The sequence below is a fragment of the Gasterosteus aculeatus genome, chromosome 1 (assembly GCF_964276395.1).
Source record: "Gasterosteus aculeatus chromosome 1, fGasAcu3.hap1.1, whole genome shotgun sequence".
Taxonomy (NCBI): Eukaryota; Metazoa; Chordata; class Actinopteri; order Perciformes; family Gasterosteidae; genus Gasterosteus; species Gasterosteus aculeatus.
This window is the reverse complement of record NC_135688.1, coordinates 9,449,912-9,462,588: the sequence shown is the minus strand read 5'-3', so window position 1 is coordinate 9,462,588 and position 12,677 is coordinate 9,449,912. Positions and strand designations below refer to the sequence as shown.

General features: G+C 39.7%; 1 protein-coding gene across 1 annotated transcript in view; it reads right to left on the bottom strand.

The window, feature by feature from the left end:
* drd2a (dopamine receptor D2a) overlaps positions 1–12,677 on the bottom strand; it is a 31,101-nt gene that overhangs the window by 7,167 nt on the left and 11,257 nt on the right. Inside the window, exons 2-3 of the mRNA XM_040188510.2 lie at positions 6,771–7,081; positions 1,925–2,034 (exon numbers count right to left, since the gene is read on the bottom strand). Coding sequence (XP_040044444.2) covers positions 1,925–2,034; positions 6,771–7,049 — 389 coding nt within the window. The 5' untranslated portion in view covers positions 7,050–7,081. The remainder of the gene's footprint in view (positions 1–1,924; positions 2,035–6,770; positions 7,082–12,677) is intronic.

Here is a 12,677-nt window from a genome sequence, read left to right as displayed (position 1 = left end):
TATAGTCTTCAGCTTTCAAAGAGTATGTGAGTAGATCAAACAAAGCTGTTTTCTAACAATGCTGTTTTCTGTCTTGTCTATCAATAAGATGTTGACACATTCACACTGGTGAGAAGAACAAAGTACAATACTTTGATTTGTACACAGGAAAATACATTGGTCGGAAATGGACTTGGGCCAGGAAAAGGGACTCCTGCTACTGTCTTCATCATCCCTCAACCGTATTCACAAGAACGCAGCAAATATGCACAAGTCAGATGAATTAATATTCCACTCAGCCCGTAACATTCATTTCAAAAACACGCAAACAATGATCTACCATGAGATTGTTCAGAGTAGCTCCTGATGAGCTACTCTCCACATATGAGACATTTGTATTCTGGAGTAATTCATTCACCTCAGAAACAGTTGAAATTGTGTGCATGTGTGATGACGCTGAGTTTCTATGTTGCATAAAATGAGATGTTCTTATCTTCATGAATCTAAGATAAATAGTGAATGAAACAAAGACGTACTGTCAGTCTCAAGTTTCAAAGGAAATGTTGTGGTTGTCAACACTACATGATTACTTCCCGTAGTTCTTAAGCATAAGCTTAGCTTTTCATTCCATTCAGCAATTTTTGATCCACTTTAATTTCCGTTATTCATGACTTGAGTGATCATGGTAGTTATACAACTAAATAAGTCAATACGTTTTTGGACAAGCGTTAATGAGATGAGGATGAGGACGTGTTGTTGTGAACCGCAACCCATTTAAATAGAACTGGTTCTAAGATTTTCGACCTACTGTATTCCTTCTAGAAATAATATTTTTATATGAACACCAATCAAACGTGTAGATGCAAGGGGTCACTCGTAGTAACACACTCAGAGCATGACAACTTAGCTCAGCAGTTACCGATTTACGCTCACTGAATTGTTTTCAGCCGCGGGAGAAAAGCTTTAACAATCCACTTTAAAATGCTTGCTCTGAACCCAGCAGCAGACAGCCACGGTTAGTGATTTGTTGGTGAATACATTCGAGCATTTAAAAGCTAGAGGCAGAAAATGTATTTTTACGCGAAGAAGCACAAGCAACTTTTCCATGTTTTGATGAGATAAAGGACACGTTAGGGCATCAACTGTTCAATACAAACAAATACTTGCGTGTAGTGCGTGTATAAGTAGTGCGTGTAGATGGACAGTGATCTCCCAGATGGATTGTCACAGAATGATGGTTCTACGAAACTGCATTAAGTAATGCATTTACCAGTAAATTTACTATATATATATATATATATATATATATATATATATATATATATATATATATATACATATACATATATTTTGGATGCCCACTTCTTTCCTACTGTTTCCACTCCTCTATTGTATTGTTTGTGTTAAACACAATATTGGCCTATGCACACTTTTATAATATTACATTATAAGAAATATTATTATATATATGATATTATATTGTAAGAAATATTTTATTTAAATATTTTACTAAATTTTTAGAATTTCAGTAAAAACAAAAGAACTGTCCATGCAAGTGTTAGCTACCTTTCTCCATTTTTCTGTCCCCACCATTTCTTTTCTGTTTAGGTCCATGTGAGCTTTCCCAGCAGCATAGAACCGCCCTCAAATACTGTCACTGTTACCCTACTCAGAGCCAATGAGTGCGTTAACACATAATAACAAATATTCTTTAAATGAATGCGATACCGCAATATATCGCGGTATCGCAATATGTATTGGTATTCATTCATATTATTTATTTAGAACTGAAATAACGCTGCTGTGAATGGTGTGACATAAACGTTTTTAGTTTAGTATATAGACACGGGAACATTGACGGTGATGCTTTTAAAGAATCCCTTAGAAAATGTATGAAGAAAGCATGAAAGGCAGCCCTTAGCAATCAATGCAGTGGCAAACTCACCGATCAATGCTGATTGCACAGAGATTGAGGATGCTGGCTGTACACATCATCACATCCAAAGTGACAAAAATGTCACAGTGAATCTTGCTAAAGCGCCACTCTCCCACTACCTAGAGGAGAAAAGCATCAACAAATGGCAATTAACAGCAACAATCAAAAAACAAAAACATTGCACATTGGCAGAAACAATTGTATATTATTTCTTTAACAAAAAGCAATCCCGTCAGTAAAACCTCTTTGCCTTTTATTTTCTTCAAATTATTTCAACAAAATTACAGCAAGAAAAAACATAAATGTAAAAAAACAAATCTACTGCCCAAATGGCAAAACCTTTTTTGTATTCAAAATGCAATTGCTCTCTAATCGATAGTCAAACCACAAGAAGAAACCACTATCATCGTTGATGCTGCGCTGTACGATGCCACCCACATTGCGTGTCCCTATATACCGGCTTCCTCCCACGGTTTTGATGAGAGATATTGATCTATGTCTTCAGGACACGTTTTTGCAAAACCAAACGACCGCTTAATGTTGTTGCCTGGGAGCACAGCACTTGCAGTGATGGCGTGTCATCAGACAAACTAATGAGCATCCTTCTCCTTGTCACAACGTCTCCTCTCTTCTCTTCTTTTCTTTTTCTAACCTTTATATTTATGTTTTGTTTGTCTATGTTTGTCAACCATATCCTCGGGTTCTCTCCCTCTCAACCACCACTTCATTGTTTGTCTTTACAGGTGATTATAATCCACAGGTGGCTCCTCTCCCCCAAATCAGTGCTGTAGCCGCCAACCAATTAAAGAGACTCACGGTGCCTGAAATCCATTACGAACCCTTATGGCTGCCACACAGATCTATTCCCATCAGTGGCAGGAAACATGCTCTGTGGATATTAATGTTTGTCTCAGGCGATGAAATCAAAACGAAAACATTCTAAAAGATAAAAACTATTTGGACGCTTTGACAGCAGGACTTTTGAAAGTGCAAGTATAGCTTAACACTGTGCACGGCTATGATCATTTAGAATGGATGAACATTCTTAAAAATGCAATTTGAGATGCCACTTATAATCAGCGTGAAAAGAAACTAACGTTTTCTGCTCTTTCATTTAAAAATAGGCTGCCTTCATTTATTAAAAAAACAATAAACTTTTGAATTGAATCGGATATTTTTCGGGCAATACATGAAAATGACATTTCTTCATGGGGAGCAACGTCACATTCTCAAGTCTGTCCAAAGGTTATTATTTTTAAAATTAATTCATTTTTATTTTTTCTGAATCCTCAAATAATGCATAAAGTTCTCTCTATATGCTCGAATCAGTTACAGTTGACAGAAAGCAAGAACTGTGGCAATTAATGCTAATTCAGCATTTAATAATAAAGGGCAAGTGTGAATGCTCTACCCACACTCTGTGACTAACCTCTCGCTTCAGTTCATGCTGATACATTTATTAACACAAAAAACGCCGTCACGGCCATGGTTACTGACACTAAAATGCCATAAATGAAAAAGGAGTCTTTTTTTGACGTGGGATTGGAGGTGAAGTGTTTTTTGTTATTATCCAAAGATGCTTGATTTTTGGCCATTTCTCTGATGGGAGACTCCAGAAACACATAAAATGAGCAACTAAAAACCTCCAAAAAAAGGTAAAAAGCAGTCCAGAGACAACATGTACCAGCTCCTTCCCTTTCACAACGCAATGATTCATATCAAAGACTAGCTCCTCTGAACATATTCAAATACCAGCATTTTAAATCCTACCAAATATTTGCATATTTTGAAGCAGTTATACAAGTTTCTGTTTATGTTACTTTACATTAGCATTAGATGCTTGACCCGCCAACATCAGTTGCACATCCCACTCCAAACACATGCTGGATGATACATTTTTTATTTAACATAACGCCGGTATTTAGTTCTCAGCAATTAATTTGAGTAGTATTACACCAAAATTGGACATTTTTGTGTGCTCTTTGTTGACACAGGAAACCGTTAGCCCCCCCGCCCACCCACTCATACAGTGTTCAGAAGAACAGGATGGAACTCTAATCAATACTACTGTAAGCCTGAAATAAATAATAATCGTAGCACCTTCTGTTCTAGATATGGATTACCATTTTTCACATAAATAATTAATGATACAATAGTACTCTAAATGTGTCTACAATCAGCTCATTAAATAAATGTTAACACAAGTAGCAACATTTGTCAAGTGTAGATCCAACCTTAGTGTCCAGTTTAAATGAGCTCAAAGGAAAGAGCACACAAGAAACACCAACTTGCTCAAAGTTCAATGACAAATTAGTCTGAGGATTCATTCTTTTTTTTTGGAGGGCAATAGGCAAATTTTTATACATCGTTTCTTTATCATTAGGAGTACTACTCAGCCTATGAAAACAATTAAATATGCCATTTGTGGTTCTGGTGGGAGTTGAGAGAATTATCCTGACATTGTTATTAAGGTGTGATGGTTATCTCGCCTTGGGGTGCAGACCAAAAATGTATTACGAAGGTGTTCGTAGTGGGTTTTTCTAAAGAAAAAAAAGAAACTGAAAAGAAAAAGTTATCCTCCACACCAGCCCTCAGGCATCTCAGTCAATTTGCACCCACTAAAATGAAGGTTATCTCCGGTAAGATCTCCTTTGAGAAAGGCCCAACTGGTCAGAATAAAGAAAAGAGAATCAGCTGAAAGAGCTGAGCAAAAAATACATTTCTAAATACAAGAAGAAACTGAGAAATGCAAGGCATTCCTTCTTCTCTGACATCACAAGCAAAAACAGTAACAAGACAGGCATATTATTTGCTACCGTTGACGGGCTAAAAATTCCTCCAGTGTAAGTGGCTGCAGAGCTCCAATTGCAATACATCTTCTCTCGTCTTCCCTTATTAAACCGCTCTTAAAAAAGACTCATTTAAACTACGTAACAATTAAAAATGATAGAAGAAAAGCAAACCTCACCTATATAATTAAAGTAATTTAAAAAAAGTTTTTTTTCCTCAGCTAAACAACTTTTTGGCCATAAACAACTGTTTTATGTCTTCCAGGCAGGATTTCGAGGGCACCACAGCGGTTTTCAACGACATCCACTTAAAAAAAGAAAAATCTGGGCGAGACTGTGGCACTTAACTGGTTCAAATCCTGCTTGAAGGACCAACAATACTTTGTGTTTGTAGCTAATTTGACAGCAGAGCGGATTAAAATGACATGTGGTGTTCCCCAGGGTTTCATTTTGGGGACTCTCCTGTTCAACATCTACAGTAGCAGTCAAAAGCTTGGACACATGTCCTCATTCAATTCAATGAAATATGTTTCCACTAATTAAGATTATGAAATGAAACAAAGTATGCTATCATAACTAAGCAGGCAGAAAAATCTGACAATATGGCCTGGGGACTATACTCCCACACAAGGGCTTGATAACTGCATGAAAAAAATTTAATTCTTTTCAATTAAACAAAGATAACAGAAGGAACTGTTTTTGGGGCCAAGGACGCATGATAAAAGTCAGCGCTCGGCTTCAATCACTGATGTTAAAAACTACAAGACAGGCCAGAGAACTTGTTGTATTTATAGATTCAGAACTCAATCTGAACAGCCATAGAACAACATTACAAAATCAGTCTATTATCCCCTGAAGAATATATCAAGGATTCAGGAATTTATGTCAACAGAATTTAGAAACACTTTTCCATGCATTCGTCTTCAGTAGACTGGACTATTGTAACGTTGTGTTCACAAATCTCGAATCCTCACTAAGAACAAGTAAGTGGATCCCATCACGGTTGTTCTGAGGTCCTTACGCTGGCTTCCTGTCTAACAAAGAATTTACTTTAAACTTTTAACTAAACTGTTAACACACACAAACAGCATTACTATCCCGATAACATAATGATACATTGCTACTCACCACTGTGCTGTATGTACAAATGCACATAAAGAACATGCAGACTAGTAGACACCCTATGAATTAAAACACTGTACTGATGTGATGAGAAACATAATCGTCTTGACTCACTGAGAGCCACAGGGGGATTAGAGTCCCTGTAGTCTGTGTTTGCCTTTCTCTACATCAGACAGCGTGACCTACAGTCTGAGGGTCAGAAATAATACCCAGGGTAAGAACATAGACAGAAGACATGAGCAATGATCAGGAGATAGAGAGACTAGTCTTAAAGCCAGCCCGCATCCTGCTTGCTATTGATTCAGTAGATTGGAGTTTTTTTTTTTACAAACCTGAGTCTCTGTTCTGTTTTAGGTTTCACTGGTTAGCAGGCATTGATGTGCCACAACTGTTTTAAGGAACAAAACAAAGCAGATCTACATCATCCCAGCTGTGAATAGAAAAGGATATATCCCTGAATTAGGACAAATTATTCATAGACATCTGACCTCTGCCTTAATACACTAGTCTGACATTATGATGTTGTCAGTGTTGCTACATTACATGCCTTTAACCACCGCAGGTCTGATATTTACAATGCTGATGTGAACATATCAGCCGTCACCCTTGTTTCACCTTAAGCCTTTGACCCGCTTGACAACTGCAGATGGCTTGCATGGCTAAGAAAACCTTTTCACCAGCAGCAGATTCCCTGTAAATGCATGTTTTGCCACGTTATGTTTTCCTATTTTTGGTATACTGGTGATACTATGAAAAACAGACTTATTTTATAGATGTTGTACTGCAAGTTGCAAATCCATTCATACTGTTTTTAATTACAAAAGATAACAGAAGAAGAGACAATCTGTACTTCAACAGATAGGGTGAGCATGTCAGCAGAGCATATTAAGTTATGAATCTACCATTAGTAAGCAGTGTATGCATGTAAATGTTGTGTATTCTACCTCTAAGTAGACGACCCAGGGCATAACCAGTGTGGCCACCAGCAGGTCAGCAACAGCCAGGCTGACAATCAGGTAGTTGGTGGTGGTCTGCAGGGCCTTCTCTCTGGACACAGCGATGCACACAAGCACGTTGCCAAAGACAATGACGAAGATAAGCAGGGTAAGCAGCATGGCGTAGTAGTTGTAGAGGTGCTTCTGCTCTTGATCTGTTTTGTTGAAGCTCCATGTTTCATTGTCGTTGAAACTGTCATTGTAGGCATACTGGGTAAAGACATCCATTAGCTGTGAGTGACGAAGGCCAAGATCGGGCCCTACAGACACAAAGAGAGAAAACAGCATTTGAATAAAGTTGCATTCATGTGGGTGTTTGCAGTGACTGCAGAAAGTAAAAGGTCTTTGTCGAAATACTTTGCTTACATTTTGCATAAATCATCATGATCATAGACTACATACTTTCTCTGCTTGAATACATTAACAGTAATCACCATTGTTTCTCCACATCACTGATTTTGTTGGACACTGCGTCCTCTTGCTCTCCGAATTGCCACTTTTCTGTAAACCAGCGTTGCAAACTTAATAACGAAATACATAATCACATATAAAAACTATATTTAACAAACCCCTAAGAAGTGCATCTCTCTTATACTTGTCTAGATTAATACTCAAATTGTCCTCCACATCTAGCAATAGTATTCATGATGATTTAAGCAAAATGCTGACTGTTTATGTGATGAGGACCTTATCAGCAGTTTTTAAACGTTTCACCCTTGGTGCTCCCCAAGGAAGTAATAAAAAACAATGTAATTGGTAACAAGGGTGAACGATCAAAAGTCAACTCTGAGCTTCAACTACTGATATTAAAAACCACAAACCAAGCCAGAAATCTATGTGCAATTATGGAATTGGACCTCAAATCCAACAGCCATATTAAGTTTAATTACAAAAGAGTTACAAAATCAGCCTCGACTAAATCTGGAAAAATATGCCAATGCATTTTTCTTCAGTAGACTCGACTACTGATAAGACCAGGAAAGGGGATCCCATCACTCCTGTTCTGAGGTCTTTACACTGGCTTCCTGTCAAACAAAGAGTTGACTTCATAATCCTGCTTCCTCTTAATAAGAACATTAGTGCAGAAATAACACGCGTTAAGGTGTGAAGGAACGGTACGAGTTATAGTTTTCTGCAGTTTTTCAGTTTTCAGTCTAAAATGCCATGTCTTCGCACAGAAGCTAACATTAATTTATTGCTTTGATTTCAGTGCACGTTAATTCTTTAGTCCAGATGATACCACCGTGCAGACCTTTGAGCCGTTTTCATGATGTTTTGTTAGATAGTAGTTAAACTTTTAAAGACACTAATTACAACTAATAACCCTGACATATATATCAACAACACTGTTTGAATTAGAAATGTGTTGATCCACATGTATGATAGGGGAAGCGAAGTCCAGGACACTCCCTGGAATATGCTTCGTGATTACTGTCTTCTGACATTCAACCTGCTTTTGCCCACTTTAATCATCCTGCCACAACAAACTGAGAGTGAAAAGAAATAACATCATAAAATCACTACAATGGGGAAAGGAAATGTGGTCGTTCTTCGTGAAAACACATTTTCTTGTCTTCAGCAGACAAATTAAGAGCATTAATTGAACATTTTCCGTTTTCTGTGCGGTATTGTTCATCAGCTTAGTAATAAAACAGTCTTTGAAAACAAAGGGACTCTTCACTGCCATGCAGGAAAGGAAGAATTAAAGAAAAAAATGCTTTTTAGTTTTCTAACTGTTTTCCAAGCCCTGGTGTTGCTGAGCAAGGTTTTCCTGTTTAAAAACATAATGTGTTTGGTCTTCAGGCAACAGGGGGCATACATCCAGGTTATGTTTTAGCAAATGTGACATGTGAAGCCTGGTTAGCCAGGTAGATGTCTGAAAACACGCCCTTCAGCTTCCTGTCACGACATTGAGTTTAATATGGAACTCATGAACTGAGTGTTGCAGCAATCTGAACTTTTTTTTGTTCACCTTCATGTGGTTAACTGTTGACTTGTGAAGGTCAAATTCTATTGAAGATCCTTTTGTGCCCTTTCAAGCCTAAAATAAGCACAGAGTATACCTCTTTATATTCAGGGTCGTATAAAAACTCCGTCACAAGTCACAAGTCATTGAGTCACTGATTAGAATACCTTTAACTATCAAAAAGGTTTTCACATTTGTTGCAGCTTTCTCGTACCTTACTGCTTATAGCATAGACACAAAAAGAGATTTCATAAGAGAAGAATGTACACAACTACATGTTGTTGACTATAACTGAAGACATAGTTTTATAGCCCAGACGGTTGAATTGAGGAAATTGAGAAAAGTTGCCAGATGAGGGCATATGAAATCATATCAAGAATGAAAGATGAGACAAATTCCACATATGCGTAAGCATACGTGGCCAATGAAGCCGATTCTGATTCTGATTGAAATAGCATGAGGCAGATGAAGGATTCAGACAGAAGCAGTGAGAGGAGAAACAGAGTAAGTGGGTGAGGGAGGAATGCTCCTTTTAAGATGTGTAACCATTGCTCTGGGGTATCGGTCTGTATGTACCCTGCAGATGCCTTGTGCTGTCTAATCTCATTCTTTTACTGGGTCTATTTCCATACTTACAGACTCTTCTCATTGCTGGCTTGATAGCTGGTGCTTGCTCATAAACAGAAACCTCTGCTTTCTATCTGATATCTTTAGTATCCTATATTTTTTTAACGACCCTTCTGTGAGGATTATAATTATGTACTAGATAAATCAGGGCTCACGTACAACAACTCTTAAACAGTGTCTTTCACAAGGAAGCTTCAACAGAATGGACCCTCTTTAATCACTGAAATACTAATCAGCATTTATGCCATTTACTACTGCTATTCAAACGCAGTGAGACTCTAACAAGTGCCACATATTTAGCATTAAGTTAGATCCCTCCCACATCTGCACAGGCATCTACGGAGAGGCAGGTGATGCGAATGCCTGTTCCCCTTCGACAATGTCAGTTGCAAAAGTCGAGGGCACCTGGTCACGCCGGTTGTCTGGGGTGGGATTCAAAAATTAAACATTTATGTACAATTGTAACGTTTAACAAATGTATATCCTCTTCCAACCTCTCCAGGTATCAATGACTAGCTCAAAGCAAAAACTAATGAACATGAACGAATGGCCGTTTCAGTCAACACTGATTTGTATCTGTGTCATTGTGTCGTTTTCAAGGCTGTTGCTGTGGAGCTTGCAGCTCGGTGTGACGGTAATGCTAGTGGTTAGCTGTCATGCCAAAGAGAAATTCAATCTTTTTAATGAGCTCCAGCAGGCGTACTCCTTCTCTAATAAAAAAGGAACAATTGGAGGCTGTGTGCCTGCTGAAATTCCTCCTCCAGTACCTGGGCTCCCCGGGGCCCTTTGTGATGATTCGTAAAGGGAACTCAGCTCTGCTTTTAACACCAACCAAAGGCTTCTAATCATCAAGAAGCTACAACGTCTCCACACTTCTGATCCATGGTCTGATCCATTTGTGACAGCCTGCTGGCTGTGCACACCCACCTGCTTTTAGAACGTACTTAATACAATAGATTAGATCAATTGAAGTACATGCATTGTTCCTTCCTCACCTCTGCGCCCAATAATAAGCAAAGAGTTTACAAATACCTCGGAGTGTCACTTGACAATCGACCTAGTGCACCATCGACATCTAAAAAACAAGCCACTGAGGACAATCTGCCATCCGTAAGCTCAAAGCACTGTATGTTCCCTCCCTTTTTCAACTGTTGTATCAAATTATTATTTGTCCAACTAGAAATTTCTGTCGCACCTGCTTCTTCAACATGTTATCCGTAACTAAGCAGGCCAAACAGGCATAACCAATGGCCGAGATAATTGTTCTCCCAACACTCCAGCTCGCAGAGCTGAACAATGAGGCCATTGCACATATTTCAACTTAAATAAAACAGGACATCACTTACTTAATCACTACTTCACCCTACTGACCTTCAGGTGCAGGTAGAGAGTAATGAGGTGCAGAAAGGCTTTGAGGAAAGCCTGATCTGTGCAGCCATGACCACCTTAAACACCAGGTCCGCCTGCATGTATGTTGTTGAGTCTAGTATAGTGTCCAGTTCTATATACTGAATATATGTATAGTTGTCTTGAACGTCTTGAATACAATGCTGCAAATTTCCCCTTTGGAATAATAGTCTAAATACAGTGGACATTTCTCAAAGGCAGGGAAGGATGCTTCCACGGCAGAATTTCAAAGGATGCCCCAACAATCAAATGCTGCTGAAAGACTGTTTCAATTTTGAGGATCCTTTTATTTCTGACTATTTGAAGGATGCAACAATCTTAAATCACCCACAATCTTATGTATGTAATGCATATTCTCACCGGGTTGGGAAACAAAGGAAAGATGTGGTTTCTCATCAGCAGTCTTTTTAAATCGGTTTCTGAGGAAATTTGCGGTGAGGAATTTCCCATTTTTCACTCTAAAAGGATCTTATTTAAACGTGTGTTACATTCATTCATTTGTGCAGTGATAGTAGTGATACCGGCAGCATCACCAAACCAGATTTGGAGATTGTTGAAACAGCATAAGGGGCTAACCAGGATAGTACCAGGTTTGTTTATTTTATTATATCTTCTACAATCTATCGCACCTGACCTTCTTCCTTTCCTCACCTGTCTCATCAACAATGCTCTGTTATCTGGCTGTTTCCCAATTCTCTGAAGGAGGCAAGAGTTAACCCTCTCCTGAAGAAACCTACCCTCAACCCTTCTGAAGAAAACAACTACAGACCGGTCTCTCTTCTTCCCTTTTTGTCCAAAACCCTTGAACGTGCGATCTTTAACCAACTCTCCTCCTGTCTCCACAATAACAACCTCCTTGACCCCACCAGTCAGGCTTCAAGGCAGGCCAATCCACAGAGGCTGCTCTCCTCGCTGTCTCAGAGCAACTCCACACTGCTAGAGCCGCCTCTCTCTCCTCTGTCCTCATCCTTCTGGACCTCTCTGCTGCATTTGACACAGTCAACCACCAGATCCTTATTTCCTCCCTCCAGGAACTTGGTGTCTCAGACTCTGCTCTCTCCCTTCTCTCGTTCTACCTCTACGTAGACGTAGGTAACCTGGCGAGGATCTGTGTCAGAACCTTGTCCTCTTACTACTGGAGTTCCTCGGGGTTCCGTCCTGGGTCCCCTCCTCTTCTCGCTCTACACCAACTCTCTCGTCATTCGCTCGCATGGCTTCTCCTACCACAGCTATGCCAATGACACCCAACTAATTCTCTCCTTCCCTCACTCGGACACCCAGGTGGCGGCACGGATCTCTGCCTGTCTAACTGACATCTCTCAGTGGATGTCCGCTCATCATCTGAAAATCAACCCCGATAAGACTGAACTACTTCTCTTTCCGGGAAAAGATTCTCCGACCCTGGACCTGACGGTCAACTTTGGCAACTCCGTGCTAACGCCCACTTTGACCGCTAGGAACCTCGGCATCACACTCGATAGCCAACTTTCCCTGACTCCCAACAACACTTGGACAACACGATCCTGTAGATACACGCTCTACAACATCAGGAGAATACGTCCCCTGCTCACTCAGAAGGCAGCCCAGGTACTGATTCAGGCTCTTGTCATCTACCGCCTGGACTACTGCAACTCCCTCCTGGCAGGTCTTCCTGCTACCGCCATTCGACCTCTGCAGCTCATCCAGAATGCAGCAGCTCGACTGGTCTTTAACCTTCCGAAATTGTCCCTACTCCACTCCTCCGCTCTCTTCACTGGCTACTGGTGGCTGCCGGCATCCAGTTCAAAACATTGGTGCTCACGTACCGTGCTGTGAATGGATCGGGTCCAGTTTACATCCAGGACATGGTCAAACCC